This window comes from Glycine max, chromosome 10, assembly GCF_000004515.6.
Source record: "Glycine max cultivar Williams 82 chromosome 10, Glycine_max_v4.0, whole genome shotgun sequence".
Lineage (NCBI taxonomy): Eukaryota > Viridiplantae > Streptophyta > Magnoliopsida > Fabales > Fabaceae > Glycine > Glycine max.
The window spans coordinates 2,921,389-2,942,256 of NC_038246.2; the positions used below are offsets into that span (position 1 = coordinate 2,921,389).

General features: G+C 32.0%; 3 protein-coding genes across 6 annotated transcripts; 2 read left to right on the forward strand and 1 right to left on the reverse strand.

Annotated features, from left to right (window-relative positions):
- Window positions 1-2,530: 2,530 nt before the first annotated feature.
- On the reverse strand, window positions 2,531-6,615 carry LOC100817299 (iron-sulfur protein NUBPL). Of its 2 annotated transcripts, none has more exons than XM_003536875.5 (8): window positions 6,453-6,615; window positions 6,064-6,172; window positions 5,842-5,964; window positions 5,310-5,407; window positions 4,988-5,114; window positions 4,184-4,269; window positions 3,465-3,590; window positions 2,531-3,137 (listed from the first exon to the last, which is right to left on the reverse strand). In XM_003536875.5, exons 1-8 carry the CDS (start codon window positions 6,456-6,458, stop codon window positions 2,979-2,981), a joined length of 834 nt encoding a protein of 277 aa, XP_003536923.1. In that variant the 5' UTR covers window positions 6,459-6,615; the 3' UTR covers window positions 2,531-2,978. The 2 variants fall into 2 exon arrangements, with proteins under 2 accessions (XP_003536923.1, XP_014618416.1); XM_014762930.3 differs by having other exon boundaries at window positions 6,448-6,606.
- A 2,396-nt stretch (window positions 6,616-9,011) lies between these two features.
- Window positions 9,012-12,837, forward strand: LOC102660057 (myosin-binding protein 1). Of its 2 annotated transcripts, none has more exons than XM_041006295.1 (3): window positions 9,012-9,093; window positions 9,820-11,162; window positions 11,250-12,837. In XM_041006295.1, exons 2-3 carry the CDS (start codon window positions 9,998-10,000, stop codon window positions 12,395-12,397), a joined length of 2,313 nt encoding a protein of 770 aa, XP_040862229.1. In that variant the 5' UTR covers window positions 9,012-9,093; window positions 9,820-9,997; the 3' UTR covers window positions 12,398-12,837. The 2 variants fall into 2 exon arrangements, with proteins under 2 accessions (XP_040862229.1, XP_014618417.1); XM_014762931.2 differs by lacking the exon at window positions 9,012-9,093 and adding an exon at window positions 9,256-9,582.
- Window positions 12,838-15,827: 2,990 nt separating this feature from the next.
- On the forward strand, window positions 15,828-18,056 carry LOC100819968 (transcription factor MTB3). Of its 2 annotated transcripts, none has more exons than XM_006588601.4 (2): window positions 15,828-15,994; window positions 16,136-18,056. In XM_006588601.4, exon 2 carries the CDS (start codon window positions 16,313-16,315, stop codon window positions 17,825-17,827), a length of 1,515 nt encoding a protein of 504 aa, XP_006588664.1. In that variant the 5' UTR covers window positions 15,828-15,994; window positions 16,136-16,312; the 3' UTR covers window positions 17,828-18,056. The 2 variants fall into 2 exon arrangements, with proteins under 2 accessions (XP_006588664.1, XP_006588665.1); XM_006588602.4 differs by having other exon boundaries at window positions 16,218-18,056.
- Window positions 18,057-20,868: the final 2,812 nt, after the last annotated feature.

The window sequence follows — 20,868 nt, forward strand, 5'->3', positions numbered from 1 at the left end:
TATATAGTTATTGAATTTTGAGTAAATTATATTTGTATTTCATGAATTTTTTTTCAAATTACATTTGACACTCTTTTTTTTTTTCTAATTGGACGTGAATCCAATTTTTGTTGGACATAAATTCACCTTATTGGTATGCATGCGTTAATATCATTCTTTATTCTTTTTTTAGTTTAATTTTTTTTGTGTGTGTGTTGGATTTTGGATTTGATTGCTGCGTTTTTGTTGGATGTGTTTCCAACTCCTGCATTTGTGTTTTTAATTCATCTTCTTGAAACATTTATTTTTATGGCTAGGTATTTGATATAATATCTCAATCAAGAGTTACATCTTCTTCAAGTGTTAACAAGTAAGAGTCAAATATTAAAAGAAGAACTGGTATTGCCTTAAGAAAGGCCAATTCTAAGTGTCAATTGTTAATTTATTATTGAGTATTTAACAAAGATCTTAGGATAATTTCATCTGCACATATTTCAATTGAAGTTAGTTAAGACGTTAACAAAAGAGGGATAAAAGTAATGTAAAAAAAAAGGGATATTAGATGCAATTTGAGAAAGACACGGGTGTGAGTGTAACAAAGATATTATAACAGTTTTGTCTGCTCACATATCTTCAATTGACATTAATTAACAATATTAACAAAAGAGGTAAAAACAATAAAAAAGAGAAATATGAAAAATGTGAGTATAATTTACTGTTGAATTTTTATTTAAGACATTACCCAACCATTAATCAATCCATCAGTAAAAAAAACTGTTTATATCAGTATAATATGATATTTGCAAGGGTAGTTTTGTCATTTTCATGGAATTTATATTATTATCCATTAGGTTATTTTATACTTTATCTTCTTCATGACCTTTCTTACTCTTATCCTTTAATCTTATTCATTCTTCTTCTGTCTTAACTCTTAACCACTAAATTAAAAACAATGGTAGATTTATAGGACAAGCATTCAAATAGTAAATAAGACCGAACCAATTAAAATTATTTTATATATTATAAATTAGAATATGTTATTTGGAGAGTGAGACTTATCCTCTTTATTAGATATTTAACATCATCTTTTTTTTATGTATTTTACACACTATTTTTCTATTTTTGTAACTAGCCAAAATATTTTTCTCTCGATTTTTAACTACACGTCTGATATCCCTTTCAATTTACTCTTTTTTTTTTTATCTCAATCTCTAAATTAAATTTCAATAGTCTTAGTTTTAAGAAATTCTTATAGAAAAAATTTATTTATTTATTATAAATCTAAGATATAATTGATACATTTAAAGTTATTTATTTGTTATAAATTTTAATTATATAAGAATAAACATTTATTTTAAGCAATTTATTGACTACAATACTAGTTAAGATAAGCTATAGCTTAGGCCTTGTCAATGCACATTTGGCAGCTTAGACTTGGAATTTGTTTGATTACTATTGTCCTTAAAAATATTCAAGGACCTTAGCTGGCCTGATAATAACTTAATTATTAGTTATTATCCCACGTTATAAACTTGCGAAGAAAGGCTATGTAGCATGAAAGCCTACATGCTTTGGGAAAATTGTTTAATCAAGTATTCTATCAAATAAATGAGTTTATTCATAAATTTAATTATGAAATTTATTAAAGTAAATTAAAATAAACTAAAAAAATTATTAAATCACTTTCACAAAGACTAAATAAGTTTATGAATCACTTTCAGAAAATCAAATAAACTTATTAATCACTTTAATAAGATATAAATAACTTGTTTGCATTGATAAGGTTAACAACTAGTTTAAGTTTTTTAAAATGCAGATTGAATTACAGGTTATAATGAGACATACCAATAAAGTCCAAATTTAATTTGAGCCTCTAAGGGGAAGCCCAAATCCTATAAATGTCTAATTTTATAAAGCTTATGAGAGGTTTTTATTGAGTAAATCTGCATCGAATCATGATTGAATCAAGTTAAAAAGAAAGATCCACATTTAATTTGAATTCAATTTAAAACTCAAACACTACATTTTATTGGATAAGTTTGGACTAACTTGATTGACCCAACCTATTTTACCATCTCTAAGTGATAATTCTATCCAAAGATTCATACAAGTTATTGTTCGATTGTGTTTGAAATAAGAAACAAATAAAATTAAAATGAGTTATGATTTTATGATGTACTAATATATACTATCAACCAAGTACCCGTCAAAGTAAAAAAATAAAATATTAAAAACCACATACATTGAACCATACAATATATATTAACAAAAGGCATTAAAGTAGAGGTGAGTACAATGTCCCTTTTATCTTTCCTTTTTTAAGTAAGAAAAATATGCTTTCCACGTTAGTAAAACATGTGCGTAGAAATCGAAGATAATTATATATTCCAATCTTATAAAAAAGTTGAGGCTAGCTATTCAGTTTGCTTACAATTGGTTGGTTGGCCAGTCTTGTGACGAATGTTCAACCTAGACAAGCCAAACGAATCCTAGTCAAATAGCTAGGCATCACCATTTAAGCTTTAAGCTTATTATAAACATATAGGCAGTCACTATGAAAGGTCGTTATATAAGATGCATGTCGAATTCACCTCAAATTTGTTCCCCAAAAAACCAAAAAAATAAACTCAATGCTCTTTTCAACATTTAAGAATAATTCCCCATAGCCACACACCCAATCAGATGCTCGGAAGCATCCAGTATACCTTGCGTAAAACATACCACATCTACTTGGTCAAGAATCGCAGATTCTCTTCTCAGTGCATTCTCTTTCACAAGATGTTGCTCTAGCTATGCTATAACTATCCAATCCAACAGTTCTATATCTAGCAATCTTGTGCCGGGCCTATATCTTATACCACAATTTGGACAAAATTTAAAAGAAATCAAATCCAGTATACAGAGCATCAGGGCAATTAGGTCGATCTTCTTAATTAAATAAATAAATGCATAATGTACTGGTAACTTGGCTGCGGAGTAGCACGGTAGAAGGCAGCATTTCATAGTATTATCTCTGGTTGGAACTTCTGTTCCTTGAGTTTCTGAGCAAGTTTTTCAGCTACCTCGCCATACGCTCTGGAAACAACTGAATCAGGTGCAGCCAACACTATGGGGCGTCCCTGATCACAAGCTTCTCTGATCTCCACTTCCAGTGGTATCTGGAATAAATTGTTGAATTCAAAACATGTCAGAAATACCCAATAAATAAATTCAATTTGGTTGATCAGAAACCATAAGTTGGTGGATTTACTTTACACATTAGATTATCTAAACACTCATTCCTCATGCTCATACCCAAAGAGAAATTTTATGGCAACATCAAAGGAAAGTAAAAAGTGATTAGTTGTCGCATAAAAATGTGTAAAAGATCTATCACTGAGTAAGACTAAGAAGTTTGACCAATTGCTTCATTCAATTAAGTACCCATTAAATATCAACAAAATTATATTTAAAAAGTTCAAGCTACATACATATAATCAACATACCTCGCCTAAAAATTCTAATCCCATTTCAGAGGCTGTCCCTTGAGTCCCTCCTTTACCAAATATGTAAGAAGGTTCACCACAATGCGGACACTTGAAGCAGCTCATGTTCTCCACAATTCCCAAAATCTGTGAGAACAGTTCAAATTCATGTATGAATTGACATCAAAGGTAGGATGCATTCACAGCTTTTAGATGATATGTGAACACCATATCACCCGAAGGAATGGTTGATATATCAATGGTAGGCATCATGGATTTCATTCTCAGCATCCTAATTGGCACACACGCATAAGTGTCGGGAAATTAATAAAAAACCCCCAAAACAGACCATAATAAGCACAGATGTATATGATTCCACCAGATGTTTGGTACAAGATATGCTTCTCGTCTATATTCAGACTAATCTTAGCATCATAAATAATTTACGAAACTAAGCCATTAGGATTTCTAAAAGCATAACACTCACTGACTCCTAAACACTGATTCCAATCAAATGCAATCGACTGATTCACTAAAATTGGTACTTCAAAGTTCAAACAACCTAATAAGGATTCAGTGCTTGTGTGTCACTAGCTCAAAAACCATACAATTGATGACACAATGCTATCTTACTATATGCACACACCAAATGATTAAGCGTTGGACACCAACAGAAATGCATACAGATGTATATTCTCGTAAACATGAAAGAAAGCAAGTACACCAAGTGATTATCATACCGGAACATCAACTTTATTGAACATTTTTACTCCCCTCCTGGCATCCATTAATGCAACATCTTGAGGAGTTGAAACAATCAGTGCACCTACCATACAAGCAGCCATGACCATGAATAACCAAAGAAAACTAATTGCATGGAAACTAGTTTAAAAAATGTCAATATAAAGGTATATTAGCAATACTGTTATAGTATGAAATATCAAAATATCATGATACTTTGTTCAATTTTGTCTTTGATTTAATTAAACTTAAAATTATTTGTTTTAATGCTTATAATTCAATTAATATTCAATTGAAAATGTTTCAGTTTTGAATTAACAGAGCATGGTAAACAGGTCTAGCGACAAGGTTTGTTGTGTATATCAAGCAGATGATAACAAAAAAGACTATATGCATAAAGCCAGGCAAAGTGAAGGTTCAAGATGTTTGCCAAAGTTGCTTTTAAACTTCTCCCAGAGGTTATCCCCCTAAGAGTCTCTGACTAGAACTATCTTCCTAACTAAAAACTGAATCATTAATATACTTTCTGGAAGGTGAACTCAAGGTATCCCCAGTCAAGAGTTAGAAACTAATCTCTTGAGATACCGAGATTCATTTAAGATATTGATTTCTCCCAATAGATACTCAGTCATTAGCATATAAACATGCAACATCATGCACACCTATTAGCTGCATGAAAATATCTTTGTTTTTATTGTTATAGCTAAGTATTATAAACACATAATAGACTAGTATATGCCCAAATACATATAAATATTTAAACAATCAAATCCCCATCGAAGGAACTGTGCAGAATTAACTACCCGATAATTGCAGATTTTGAGACATAGCTATCTGGACATCACCAGTGCCAGGAGGCATATCCATCACTAGAATGTCCAGGTTACCCCAGTCAACTCCCCTTGTCATTTTCTCAAGAGCATTTGATACCTTCAATAATCCAGCAATAGCAATTCAAATAAAAACACAACAGAAGTGGCTTTTTGCAAGAACATGCATTCAATAAGAAATCTTTCATAGTATATCCCAACAAACAACTAAAGTTGTAGAAGACAGTAACAGCAAGAAATAGTAAATGAAATGGAAAAGAAGAAAAACTACGAAGAAAGGCAGTCATAGGCATACCATGGGACCTCTCCAGACAATTGGGGCATCCTTCTCCACAAGGAACCCTATTGACATACATTTGATCCCATAATTTTCAACAGGAATCATTTTCTTATCTGAAAGTAAATGAACAGCAAGATATCAGCATTAACTGTAATGGAAGCTGGAAGAGCATTAGCAACAAAACTAAGCTTAATATACAACTCATATTGCTTTGACATTATCACCACCATTGGTGGACTGTAGAAACTAGGCCTCTGTTTGGATAAATTTCTCCATAAGCACATAAGAAGGAAAGAAATGAAACAAACTTCTCTCATAAGTTAAAATCAGCTTTTAGAGAAGCTAATATAAAAAGAACTCCGACGTATTAACATATGTATAATTTCCTTTTTACTTCGAAATTTCTTCCCTCACAAATGCTTGTGGGTAAATTTATTCAAACGGGGCCTAGAAAGCAAACTTTGATTGATATTGATAGCTACATATATGCAGTTATCCAATGCCACTGAAGATGAATGTTTCCGCGAAAAGAAAGAAAAGGATATACCATGAGTGACTTCAGGCTTTGTATTGATGTTCATCATTGTGGGAATGCTGGGACCATACACATCGGCATCAAGCAAACCAACCTTGAGCTGACACTTTCTTGCAAGTGCAACAGCCAAATTAACTGCCAATTCAATTCAAAGTTCAAACAACACTTCACTCATTCAAATCAACACAACTAAAGGATAAGAGATCAGAGGGGTTTTTTTTTTTTTTTTTTTACCAGCAGTGGTGGACTTGCCCACACCACCTTTGCCAGAGGCAACGGCTATAGTGTTCTTCACCCCATCTATGCGAAGATGCTTTGCATAGCTCCGAATACTTCCCAGCCTCTGAGCACAACAACACAATACAAAACATATTCAATGGGAGTAATTATACACAAACTACCTTTTATTTTAAACACCCTATCAACACCTCTCATTTCTCTTTTATCTCTCTTCTTATCATATCATAAATCCTATCATACTTATCATTTTTTCTTTTTTTACACTCTCTCTGTGTTAAATAACACATTGAGTGTCTATCAAACATTTTCCAATTCAATGGCCCAAAACATTGAGACGCATAAACAAATAGGCAATTCAATTCAACAGTGTTGAGATACCTTACCCTCATCAATTGGTTTGATATCGAACACAATGCACGCTGCTTCAGTGAAGTAAGACCGCGCTATAAACCCTAAGGAACAAGGTTGTCTGGTTCTTATCATCACTCACTCTTTCGTCTCTTGTTTTCAGTCTTTCTTAACGGATCTTCTCTGTCATTCGTGTATGTAACGTGAAAATTAATTATTATTTTTATACAAATTTGAAAATTAATTTTAGACAGATTAATTGTAGTTTTTTAGGTTTAAGTTAGACGCTAATTTTTTTTAGGATCATTTTTGTACTTTTAACTTTTTTATTTTTTTATACTTTGGTTTACATTTATCTCTTTTGAAAGCAATTATCAAATTTATTAATTTAACCAGACAATTACAGGATACAAATGCCATGCTATTTTCTTTCTAAAATACCTTTTGCTCTTATATATTTTCAATAATGTTTGCCAGCTTAATTATCAATTTACTTTCCAAATTATATTAAAAGATTTAATTTGATTTTCAAATTTCTAAAAAATTTAATTTAATCTCCAAATTATTTTAAAACAGACCAATTTGATTATTATCGTCAAATTAAATTTATGTTGTTATCTTTTATAAATCTTATTTTAGTCTTTTAAATTTGTAACATTAAACAAAGTGACAGTTTTTAATTGTCATTGTCTTAATTTTATTTTATTAAATTAAAGTATTTATTATTAAAAAAATAACAAATTTACAATGTACAATAATCTTATAAAAACCATTTACATTATTAATACATAAATTATTTAATCTAAAATTTACTATCCTAATATGCATATTAATATTTTTTTAAATTAAAAAAAAAAAAAGTCAAGGGAGTCATGGCGGCCCCAATGGCTCAAGTGCACATGTCCCTAGTTGACGGAGGTAAAAAATAGGATTTAAAGAATGATAAGGAAGGGTTGTAAAAACATGACTTAAGGAATAACGAAGATGTGGGGTAAGCAAAATTAGGGTGTAAAGGATATTAAAGATGAGGTGTAAAATTAGGATTTCTATTGAGTTTGTATAAAAAGAGTATCTTAGTAATAAAAAAAATATAAAAGAGGGAAATATACTTATTAATTAAGGGGTATAAATATCAAAAGCCTTCAACCTAATCTCCCAACCCATTTTTTTGTTGGGTTAAGTATAACTATGTGAGTTTTGTTGGGTTCACCCTTTTATCAGATTTCCATAAAATATTTCTACAGTCCATTTTAAATTTGAGTAAAAGAGAAAGAATTTGAAGGTTTATGTAAATAAAAGGTGACATATGGATTTGAATAATTTGATTATAGTAATTAAAAGCTTGAGATATTAAATTTATATAATTTTTTTATTAGTAATCAAAAGCACACATTAAGATATTGTAGCAAAGAAAGTACGGATATATATATATATATATATATATATATATATATATATATATCTTACAATACACGGCTAAAAAAAGAATAAGGAAAATAAAAATCTATTAATTAAGAAATTGTACAAAAGTGTAAATGAAAACTTATCCAAACCAAATTAACTTATAAACTAATCAAAGTTGATTATGAATTACTGAAGTGCCTTATCAAATACACCTCATGTTTAAGGCATTTGAGTGATAAATTTAAGTAGTGTTTATTACAAGTGGCATACAGAAATTGACTCGGACCAATTTTAATTTTTTTGAAAACCAAATTAATAATTGGTTGGATTAATCGAGTCTTACCCAAAATGATTCGAACTAATTATGAAATTTCAAGTTGAGTTGGGTGATTTGATGATCAAAGTCTACCAACCAGAGAATAATCAACACTAAATTCAATCAAGCATTGAACACCCGTCCCTTCATGCATGCAATTAGTTACTTTCCAAGCATGCAACTTATTCTCTTTCACAGTATTTGTTTGCTTGGAAAGATATAAAGAAGAATATATAGGAAAAGATACGGTCCATTGTTTCAACATATTAAAATTTGTAGAAACTCATTAACAGAATAATTTTTTATTTTAGAAAATGATTGACAGCACAACCTTTCATCCATTGTTGCATCTGTGCAAAAGCAACGTGTTGAGCAGTCGGCATAGCCATGAACCAAAACAGCAAAACTTATATACACTTTTTATATTTATAATCGTTATTATGTATTAATTATTTAAATTTAATATATATATATATATATATATATAATATTTTTTTGTTTCATTATTAATAGTACAACAAACAAATGAATTATCAAATGCTTTAACTAATTTGTACTACATTACATGAATTGTATTTTTCTCACACAAATAATACATTCAAATTAAACTCACTCATTCATTCATATAACAAATTTTCAGAAATTAAAATTATTTTTAAATAAAAATATTTTAACAAATTAAAAATATTTTTCAGGTGCATTGGCTACTGCTAGCAAACAAATCAAAGGCCGTTGATTTCAACGGTCACTGGATCAAACGGAGAGGGACCTACACGTAATTCTGCGCCTTATTTTTCTTTAATCTTCTAAACTTTCGTTACTATTTATTTTTTTTAATTGATAATTTTCTTTATTCCGTTTTTGGAAGGAAAGAAAGAAAGACAAATTTTTTGCCATCTTTGATCAGAAATTGCCTCTATACCTCATCCTCTGTCTTTCTGTCTCGCAGGGTGCAGGTACCCACATTTTCCAAATAAAAAAATATGAATGAAAATAAATAAATAAATAAATCATGCAATTTTTCTGAATTACCCATGACCATTTTAATTTATTTATTTATTCGAAATTTATGTCCCTCGAATTTATTTGATTTAATTCTCGTAACTAAACATGCAGTTGGTAGTTGATAATCTAAGGCGTAATGTGTTACGGTTGGGTTGGTTTCAATTCACTTTCTGTTTATGTTTACGGTTACTCGACAATTATTAGTGTAGGTCGGTTGGGCGAGGGAGTGTATGTTTCATTTTCATCAATTACTCTGCAAAACGAAAATCTATTCCTTTTTATTTATTTAAATAATTATTTTTTGCCGTTACCTAAGGAGTTGAGGATATATTTATGGCTTTGCTCAATTTGTTTGATGTTTGTTGTGGTTGTGGTTGGACATTGTTAAAATGGTGCGTCAATTAAATGCAATCCATCACCTAGCGCATGGATCAACTCACGTACGGTTGTTATGATTTAATCATTAGTCTTGAATTCGAGCTTTCAATATGTAACTGCGATAAATATTTGAAAATATTTTTTTTACTGCTCATGTGATCTTATTTGGCTAGAGTAGGATTGTTTTTGGTCGAGGATAGCTGTGATGTTAAACTAACAAAATTAAATGAAATGTGTTTAGCTTGAGTTTTAATCATTAATTTGAGTCTAATGGTGGTTGTTTGTTGCTAATATCGCAGCCTTCTAGCCTTAGCTCACCATCTAACTTGGTGATGCAATTTTGGGCTTTGAGTTGGGTGGCTATGATTTGATTGATGACTTTCCTTGTCATGTCATGGATGTTGTGGATTTGTAAGAGCAACTGTGCTGGAGATGGCATCAGGTGGAAAGTGAATATCATTTGTCAAAGCAAGGACGATGAAGGGGTTCGTTTCTCTTCTTACATCTGCAGCTTGTGAGTGGCTTTTGATATTTCTGCTGCTACTCGATGCCTTGCTATCATATATGCTCACCAAGTTTGCGAGCTATTGCCAACTGCAAATGCCTTGCTTGTTGTGTTCTAGGCTTGATCATATCTTACGCCGTGAAAGGCCAGAGTTCTATGAGAACCTATTTTGCAGCAATCACAAATCAGAAATATCATCTCTGATTTTGTGTCATATTCATGGTAAGCTAGCAGATGGGCATAGGATGTGTGATGATTGTCTTTTGTCAGTCACTGCAAAGACCAAGTGCAATGCAAAAACTCAAAGATTGTTGGTGGGGAAATTTGGGCTGGTTCTTGGTGGTTCTGGTTTCAAAAGTCCATCACTAAGCAAAGATTTGTTTTTTGGCTCTAAGGGTGCAAGACTATGTACAAGACAATGTACTTGTTGTGGTAAGCTTTGGAAGTCAGATCAGAACTCCCCAAGATCTATCCATCTAAAATCACATGGGAGAGCTGTTCTTAAGCCATATATTCCTTTGCCATGTGCACCAACGCAACGCCGTTTAAATCACCAGGATAACTTGAAGAAAATGAGGGATAAATTTCCTGGATCAGAGGGAAAAAGCAGTTTCCGGCCACTATCTCATGTTGGGTACACTGAGCTGAGACTTAATTCCAATTCTGAGTCCGAATTTCCATTTTCTGATGATGATGATGATGTTAGTAGCGTGTATCATGAGAACATTGAAGCCAGCAATGACCCTATTGCTGTTACATCTGCACCTTCCTCAAAATGTATTCCATGTGATTTGAATCCGAAAGAGCCGATTGATAGTTCTGCCAAATCCATGCCTTTGCCTTCAGATCAATGTGGGGAGCCTAATGTCAGCAAACAACAAGATGTGAATGCCAATTGTGCAGTAGAAAATAATTTGCAACAAGCAAATCAAGAGTCATTCAGTTCTGATCCAGCTGAGCTCATTTCAATAGAGGAGGTTTCACCACCTCCTATTGTTAAGAATGTTCCTCATAGAGAATCAGAATTTGAAGACAGTAAGATTACTTCTCATTCTAAGGATTCTCTTCCTGGTCCCCTATCTGAGTTTATGACTTTGAATGGCACATATGTACATGCTGGAGCATCATCGGAAAAATGTAACATTTCTCTCTCCCTTTATTTCCATTTTCCACTATTGTTCTTCAAAATATTTGTATAACATTTTCTTTATGAAATATTTCCAGCTGCAGATGTTGCACAAGCAAGAGATACTGGAATGGTATCTGAGAAGAATGAAGAAGTTTTACAGAAGATTGGTACAGAGGAAACAGCATCAACAGACACTCATCCGGTGGTATGTGACTCTGCTCCTATAAATCCTAAAGAAGAGAATTCAAGTAACATGAATAAGTCCTCTGTAACCACTAAGGAAAGAGAACAAACTGGTTTTATCAAAGAGAAGCCAACTACTGAGGAAGTTAATAATGTCAAGGAAGAACAGGAGCAATCACCATCAGACAAATCTTCTCCTAATGGGTCTAATACATCATCAAATGTTCCTGTAAATCATGTTCACTCACCTAAGGCAGATGTCGAGGCTTCTAGTTTAAACAAAGTTCAGGTATTTCGAAAGTCATCCTCAGTGGAATCTGGTCTTGATTCTCTGGATGAAAGCAATATTTCTGAAATTGAAGGAGAGTCTAATGATGATAGACTGAGGAGGCAAATTGAGTATTACAAGAAATGCATGCATTCTTTACAGAAGGAACTGGAGGAAGAAAGAAACGCTTATGCTGTTGCTACAAATGAAGCAATGTCTATGATCACAAGGTTACAGGAGGAGAAGGCAGCACTGCAGATGGAGGCTCTTCAATATTTAAGAATGATGGAGGAGCAAGCAGAATATGATAATGATGAATTGGAGAAAGTGAATGGTCTACTCACAGAAAAGGAAAAAGAGATACAAGATTTGGAAGCTGAGCTGGAATTTTATAGATCAAACATGGCAGATGAGGAGCCTATGATCCATAATATGCATAAGGAAAGTTGGGATTTGAAAGGAGAAAACGTCACTACACAAAACACTGTTGTGCATAACATCATAAATACCGTAAGTAGTTCAAAGAATGCTGAGGTTTCCAAAGTTGGTGATGGAGATGTGACTGGTGAAACCGCATTTTTGGAATTTGAAGAGGAAAAGGAATACATTTCTCAATGTTTGAAAAACTTGGAAGAGAATGTTCATCAAATTTCTTTGCATGCGCCTAATGATAGATCCGAGAAACTTGAAGTCAGTAAATCGAATCAACAAGGAGCTTCAAATGGTGAAGGGCCTCAATTAGATGGTCATGAAGAGACTGAATTGTCCACAAAAAAAGCATTAATACATTGAATGGAAATCATATTGATAAAGATGGATCAGCTGAAGATGATGATGCTTGTTCTCTTAGTGCCGAAAACAATCATTCCAAATCTCCTGAACCACAAATCTCCACGCCGAGAAGAGAAGTTGAGTTGGTTATTCTAGAAAATCAAATATCAGACCTTAATGACCGGTTGGAAGCACTTGAATTTGATCATGATCTTCTGGAGCACCTAACAAATTCTCTTCAAAATGGCAATGATGGAAATCAATTTATTCAAGACATAGCTCACCGATTGCATGAGGTACGGAGAATTGCATTAAGATGAAGATGGTAAGCATATAAACATAAGTGTTTTTAGTTCTTCCTTTATTCTTAGGCACAAATAAACTTTCATACAGTATATTATACAACATTGTCTACACTCGTGTCAATAGAGACGATATGAATCCACACAGAATCTTCTCAATTTGCTTTGACAATTATACAATTTTGCACTTTCAAAGCAAACATGTGAGGAATGGTGGTCATGCTTTTTGGCCAGGCTTGGGGTTGTTCAATGAGTACGTAACAAAAATGCATTCACAAATTAACTTGAAGTGAGTGTTTGCCTTTGAAGTAGTATATATATTCATCCACAGTGGTGCAGGGGTGGTTTTGCGGTGGTCACTAGGCTAGAGTTAAGATTTGGATTTAGATCTAGTCAGGGTAGGGTGTGCGCGATGAGTAGGAATGGCAAGGGCACAAGTAATGCCTAACTGCTACCCATAGATATCCATGAATGTTAAAGTGGAGCAAAGGCATCCACTTATCATATTCGTTAACCACCCGATGTGAGACTTTCAACACGCCCCCTTGAGTCAGGGGGCGTCACCACAAAACGAGGGCTAGCGGCACTATACACCACACCACCGGACAGAACCTAGCTCTGATACCATGTTAAAGTGGAGCAAAGACATCCGAAAGATCCCCTTAAAAACTGGTTCATAAGGGGGTGGTCTACCCAACTATATAAGCATTCGTTAATCACCCGAGGTAGGACTCTCAACCATGAATGTTAAAAAAATAAAAAGAAAATCATTTTATTTATCAAAACAAAGAAAAATATATAATGCTCAACAACTTGAGGAGAATTAGACTCTTCAAAACATGTTCATTGCACAACTCCAAAGCATAAATTCAAATAACATTTGTCTCTTTAAAACATTAGTTAAAATAAAAATAGTCTATCTAAAACATAAGTCCAATAAAAAAACATTAGTTGAGTTCCTTAAGTCTAAATAATAATAAAAACAACTTCAACTTGAACTTCTATTCTTCAATTGACATTTTACTCTTCAAACTCTTCAATTGATATATTACTCTTCAAACTCTTCAATTGATATATATAAGGTTATTTTCATAATTTTATGGATAGTGGGTATCCACAGTGTAAGTACTACCATATCTACCTTAACTAACTGATAGTTGAAATACTCGTATTTGTCGGTAGCAGATATCCGTTTACACTCCCCATTTTATATCCATTGTGAATTTTATCTACAAATATCCACATACACAAATTCTTATGTCATCCCTAGCGGTGAGGAGGTCACGAAGGTGGTTGTTGGTGATGATTATTGTGCATGGAGGTGATAGGTTGGGAGAGAAGAAGGTGAAGGGAAGAAAGAAGGGTAAAAAGGTCTTTTTCTCATTATTGTAGGGACACGTAGCAACAAGGTTGGGGCCAATATCAATTCCCCTACACAGCTTTAGGCTTTTTGAACCTGTAGTTTGGGCTTTGTTAGCCTTTCTATCCTCGTTCAAAATAAAAGGAACATACAAACTCAGGGAAAAGATGTCTACAACTTAACTACTTGATTATTAATATATTTTATGTTATTATTTAAGGAAAGTTAAATTTTATTTTAATAATCTGTGTAATATTTTAATATTAATTTTGATAATATGAGTGATTATAATAAGAAAAGATAACCTTTACAGTATAATACCAAATTTTAAAAAATATTTATTTAATTTCATGTTAAAAATTGAAACAAAAGTTTATCAAATAAATTATAGAAATTACACAACAACAAAAACGTAACAATAAACTTGGCTTTTATTAGTTTTTTTTTTCATGCTCTTATCGAATACACTGTTAGAGTTTACAATTTTTTTTTATCATTAGACAATCGTTACCATTTGCTACTACGATTATTGTCTTACTGAACTTAAATTAATTATTGACTTAGCAAAGACATTCCATCATTGCCAAATCCATATATTATTAGTTAAATCACACAAAAAAAGTATATTAAAGATTCTTAAAAAAAATATAACCTACAATTTTATCATAATAATTATTGTAATTTGTAATTTTCTTAAAATTACTTTAAAATGTCAAATAATATTATAACAAATATTACTTTTTAAATTTATTATTATTATGAGGTCAAATTATAACAATATTTTCCAAGTTTTTATTAAATTCCGCATAATCCATCATTTTTTATTTTTCTACACTAACTCTCTTTCAGGTTTAAAAATATTACATTAATATTCTTATAATGGAGATAAATGTAATGGTTAGAAAAATAGACAGTTGTGTAATTACACAATATTTTAGAGAGTATTATTTTAATTTGCTATTATTATTATTATTATTATTATTATTATTATTATTATTCAACAAAACATGATAAAATATGTTTAATATTATTTTTTAACAAATATTCACTTAATCACGAAATAACATTACTTGCATTGTTTTTATTTTTAAAGTCTCCATTTATATTAAATAATTATTGGAAGGAAAAATAAATTAATAATTTGATAATAAATAAAAAATAATAATTAAAGTAACATAAATACTATTCTTTAAAAATTAAAATTCTATAGAATTTCTTAAAAAAATAATTTGAAAAAAGACAGAAAACATTATTCTATGAACCCTTTTTTAGTTTTTAGTCCTAACATTATTAAGGTATGGAAAAGAGTTTTCTTAATAATTATAAATTAAAAACTGATCCCATTAATTTTTGTAGGAATTAAGGTATCTCATATTTAAAATTAACATTATTAATAACTATAAATTTTAAGGATTATGGTAAAACTTCCATATTATTGAAGATAAGAAAATCAATTAAAATATACTAATGCTTAAAAGTATTTTACATTATCATTTAATATAAATAATTAAAAATAAATAAATTTTCTGATAATTACTTTAAATAAATATCCATATGTATAAATAAAGTATTTTTTCTTCATTAATATTATAAAAATTTAATAATGTATAAAAATAAATTCTATAGATAATTATGGCCCACTGTAAAGTTGTTAAAATTTATAAAATATTGAGTCAAGGATATTTATGGTCCAATATCCAATTAAGACTTCAGAGGATATATTAGTGCCACGGTATATATTAACCAATAACCACGAAATATTATTTTAAATTTTAAGAAAAAAGAAACCTAAAAAGAAAAAAAAAAAGAGAGGAAGAACAAATAGGCTTGATAACATTAACATTCCAGATCTGATACGGAACCTCTTTCTCAGGTTTTATAAAATCTCATGTCTGTTCAAAGCTTTCTTATTCTTCGTATTCATCATACACCACGCCAAATCACAATACCCTTCAGGTAATTTTGCTCTTTTTGTTTTTACGCTGAATCTGTTTGTTCCCCTTCCTCCAACGTTTTTCATTGGGGTTTCGACCCACTATGTTGGAGCTCAACACTAAGTTAGATTCCTTTTGATTTTCATCCATTATCTGTGATTAGGAACACCGATGTCACCAATTTCACATCTTGTGGGTTTTAGTTGGATGTTTTCAAGGGTTTGATTCTAGGGTTACTTATGCAGTTTTTGGGAATTTTGGCTCAGTTGAGATCTCTGTGAAACGGGTTTGGAAAATTTTTTGATCTTGAGGTTTATGAGATTTTAACTGTGGAAGAAAGATGGTGGGTGAGAAGTTTTGTGTGAGCGAAGATGACAAGGGTGTGTTGGAGTCTGTGTTGGGTGCAGAGGCTGTTGCGTTCTTTATTTCAGCACTTTCCAATAATGTGTTTTCCCGTGTCGTTGCGCCGTCGGCTGGTGCTGACCCGGCTCTCCGGCAGCGGTTGTGCCAGCTTGTTGAGGGTTCCAAGTGGAATTATGCTGTGTTTTGGCAGGTTGCTGGCTTGAAATCTGGTGGTTCAGCCTTGGTTTGGGGTGATGGGCATTGCAGTGATCCCAAAGGGGAGAGGAATGGAGTTGGGAAGGAGGATGAACAGGAGGTGAGAAAGAAGGTACTGCAGAAGCTTGATGCTTGCTTTGGTGGGTCTCTGTTGAAAGATGCTAATCATGTGAGATTGGACAGGGTTTCGGAGTTGCTCATGTTTTACTTATCCTCGATGTGCTATATATTTGGTTTTGATTCGCTGTGTGGCCCTGGCAGTTCGTTCAAGTCCGGTAAATTTATTTGGGCTTCTGATGCTGCTGGTTGTTTGAACCAATTAGAATCTAGATCGTTTCTGGGGAAATTGGCTGGTCTTCACACTGTTGTTTTCGTTCCTCTGAAGTCTGGAGTGGTGGAGCTTGGTTCGTTTGAAATGGTGCCTGAAGAGCAGGGTGTTGTGGAAATGGTCAGGACAGCATTTGGGGAATCCAGTCCTGGACAGGCAAAGGTGTTTCCAAAGATTTTTGGGCATGAGTTAAGCCTGGGGGATACAAAATCTCAGTCTATAACTATTAGTTTCTCCCCAAAGGTGGAAGATGATCCGGGTTTCACTTCAGACTCCTATGAAGTTCAAGCACTAGGGGTGAACCATGCTTATGGAAATTCTTCCAATGGGACTTTAGGTGACGGTAATGAAGGAACATTGTTTCCTCAATTGAATCAAATGATGGCTGGGAATTTTAATGCTCAAGCAAGGGTTCCTTGTCTAGATCTCGGTAATGAAGACTCATCATCAATTCATGCAGATGAGCGGAAGCCCAAAAAAAGAGGTAGGAAACCTGCCAATGGGAGAGAGGAGCCGCTGAACCATGTTGAAGCTGAGAGACAAAGACGTGAGAAGCTTAATCAGAGGTTTTATGCCTTGAGAGCTGTTGTCCCTAATATATCTAAAATGGACAAGGCATCTTTGCTTGGTGATGCCATTACCTTTATCACTGATCTGCAGATGAAGATCAAGGTGTTGGAAGCTGAGAAGAACATGGGTAACAATAAGGACCAAAAATTGTCATTGCCAGATATGGATTTTCAGGAAAGAGAGGATGACACAGTTGTGACAGTGAGATGCCCCTTAGATATTCACCCTGTTTCGAATGTTGTTAAAACGTTCAGGGAGCATCAAATTGTGGCTCAAGACTCTAATGTTTCAACTGCAGATGATAAAATAATTCATACATTCTCCATAAGAACTGAGGGAGGGGAGGCTGCTGCTATACAGTTGAAAGAAAAGCTTGAAGCATCCCTATCCAAAAGTTGATTGTCAGATCATATTTATGTGTAGCATCTCAATGATATTGTAAACCATGTTAGAAATACTCTGTCTTGTAGGTTAAGTGGCTAACATAATATTGTTCTTAGTGCACTTTGTTTTTACAGTAGTGTACTTTGTTAGTTGTAATCTGTTTTAAAATATGTTCAGGTCATCGTAAATGACCTTAATTATGTACTTAAGTTGATTAATAATTGAATTTGATGTTGATGGATGATATAAGTTGAACTATATTTAATCTATCATCAATCTAAGTATGAAAAATGTCAACATTGGAACTTCTTTTTTTCTGGCTTACTCAGCTGGCAAATTTTGGACCATATGTGGAAATATTTTTTGTGTACTTGATGTTTACATGCTTATTCCTGCTCATGGTTTATAATTAAGACTTCTTCTGAAGTTATCAAGGTTTTTCTGAGAAGGATACCCTTGTGGGAATTCAGTTACAGATTCCAGATCCACCAGCAGAAATTTCACTCATGGTAATGTGAATTTGGGAATGTAGTATTTACATGTTACAAGCTTTTAAAAATTATTCTTGTGAATTTGATAGAAGAGTGTGTGTGTTTCACCAATTAAAAATTTCTTTAAGACGGATCTGTTGAGCCTGGCTCAACAGTTTTCGAGAGAATGAGCCTCGTTGCCCTTTATGCTTAACTCTAGTTGTGTTAAGTATGCTTTCTGCTTCTGTTATATGCTTATTCTATTCTGTTATATGCCTCAACAGTATTCTTTTGTTCTACCCTTTTTTTAGCATCCATTGTTTACCTACAAAAGACCAACCTTTTTCTGTCAGCGCAAAGAAGCCAAACATGTACGGGTCTTGTTAATCGGGGGCATTTAGCAAACTGATTAAGGAATTAATTATAATTTTAAAAAAATTCTCTTTTAATTTTTCAACTAGGACATAGGCAATGGCTGAAAAAAACAAACAAATTAGTACATAGGCATTGGTTCGCATTTGTCTTGTCAACTTAATATCCGTTACATCGAATGTGCGAGCACGTGGGATGGGCAACGTATGGAAGAGGACAACCTTTTCAACACCATCATCTCACCATAATCTTAAAAGCTAGAGTATTAATATTTTTTTGTTCTAACAAATAGGTATAGAGACTTGTTATTTGGCTACCAATTAGGGGTCTCAAAGTCAGTTAGTATGCTTAGTCAGTTAGTATGCTTAGGTGGATTGATGGGTTAGTCCGTCAGAAATGAAAAAATAAATAAAGAAAAAAGAATAATCTTATTTCATAAAATTAATTTAAATGCATAAATTTAATCAAAGAACATAAAGTATATTATCTATTTATCTTAAATTTGATTTTAATATAAATTTTTTTATTAGTATTAGAGAAATTGAATTTATAAAATAATATAAAATAATAAATATGTATTTTAATTTTTAAATAATACTATAAATTTTAAAAAAAAAGTGACAACTTAAAATCTAAACATCTATTAATATTTTTATATATGTATGACAGGCTAACCACCAGCTTGTCCTACCTAACCCGATTGGCCACCAATGGGATACATGTATTTTAAAAAAAAACACTAAGACTCTTGTTATTTACACCCCCTTTTTGCTAATTACACACTTGTACCCCTTTCTACTTCCCAATTATCCATTAAACCCTTTTCCCTTGAAGATGTACACCCCTTTTACTTTCTAGAAATGTATTTTCAGAATTAAATATACCTATTCCAGAATATAGCTTTGGAACTATAAATTATAGTTCCATATATATACTTCTGGAATAAGTATTTTTTTTAATAAAATATCATTTAGGAATTAAAATCATTGACAAGATAAATATTTATCTTGTACTCATGTTTATTAGTCTTATTTTTATTCTATCATTGGAGTTCTTTAAATCCTATATGAAATCTTATTTTTCATTCTATCTTTATTATTCTTTAAATCCTAAGTTTAAACCATTTTCACCATATATTCATTTTATAATAATGTGTTTCATCAATAGCATACAATATTTTCTATTTTCCTTTATGTGACACTATGTTTCTAGGATGTTCATGACTAACTTCATCTATTATACACCTTAATTGTAAAATAAAGCTTTTGATGATAGTTTTTTTTCCCTTTAATGGTGTTGTTCATTCATTTTTTAATCCAAGTCTACATCAACGACTTAGGCTTCAAAACTCAATGGCTCTTAAGTACTTTGATTGAGGTGTGATTTGTTATTACCATAAATGTCTTTTTGGAATAACGTATACCATTCACAAGTGTATCTTCAGAATTATAAATTATAGTTCCGGAGATATATTTTTGAAATAGATATATTTAATTATGGAAACATATTTCCAAAAAGCAAAAGGGGTATACATCTTTAAGGAAAAATGGTATAATAGATAATAGGAAGGTAGAAATGTGGTACAGGGGTGTACTTAACAAAAATGGAATGTAAATAGCAAGAGCCGAATTAACTAAAGTACTTAATTATTTTGAAACGGTTAAAGTAAAAAAAAAAAAAGCTTGTAAAAAAAAGGTATAAAAAATAATATTTGCGTTTATGTTCTTTTGCATTATACAAGTCATTTTCATTCTATGAAGATTGTTGTAGATACTTGATGACAAGTGTACGAGTAAGACTACTTTTATATGCGATGAATAGTTTGATCTATTTTGTTTTCTTCTATTCTACACATTGCTACCTTAACAAACAGTTTTATTCAATTTTCTTAAAGATGAAGTGCATTAAACGGCTGAAGGAGTAAATTAGATTTGAGTCACGTTCTAGAGAAGTTAACTGGAAAAAGTGTAAACAAACGTGAAAGGATCAAAATACATGTGACATGGTCCTTATGACGAAATCAACGTTTCATTCCACACTGATCGTAATTTGAGCGTTCTTTTTCATGAATAAATTGAAATTATAATAATTAGTCATCTCAGTTTCTAAAATTATTAAAAAGAATTTCTAATCCTTGAAATTAACAACTAATATTAGTTACGTTAGTTCCTAATGTTAAGGATCTATACTTACTCTGGCGATATGATATTGATT

Coding starts and splice junctions, on each gene's coding strand:
- LOC102660057 (XM_041006295.1), top strand. CDS start 9,998: ATGAAGGGGTTCGTTTCTCTTCTTACATCTGCAGCTTGTGAGTGGCTT. Junction 11,163..11,249: donor TGGAGCATCATCGGAAAAAT/GTAACATTTCTC, acceptor AAATATTTCCAG/CTGCAGATGTTGCACAAGCA.
- LOC100817299 (XM_014762930.3), bottom strand. CDS start 6,552: ATGATAAGAACCAGACAACCTTGTTCCTTAGGGTTTATAGCGCGGTCT. Junction 5,965..6,063: donor GGGCAAGTCCACCACTGCTG/GTAAAAAAAAAA, acceptor TTGAATTGGCAG/TTAATTTGGCTGTTGCACTT. Junction 3,591..4,183: donor TCAATAAAGTTGATGTTCCG/GTATGATAATCA, acceptor CTGTTCTCACAG/ATTTTGGGAATTGTGGAGAA.
- LOC100819968 (XM_006588601.4), top strand. CDS start 16,313: ATGGTGGGTGAGAAGTTTTGTGTGAGCGAAGATGACAAGGGTGTGTTG.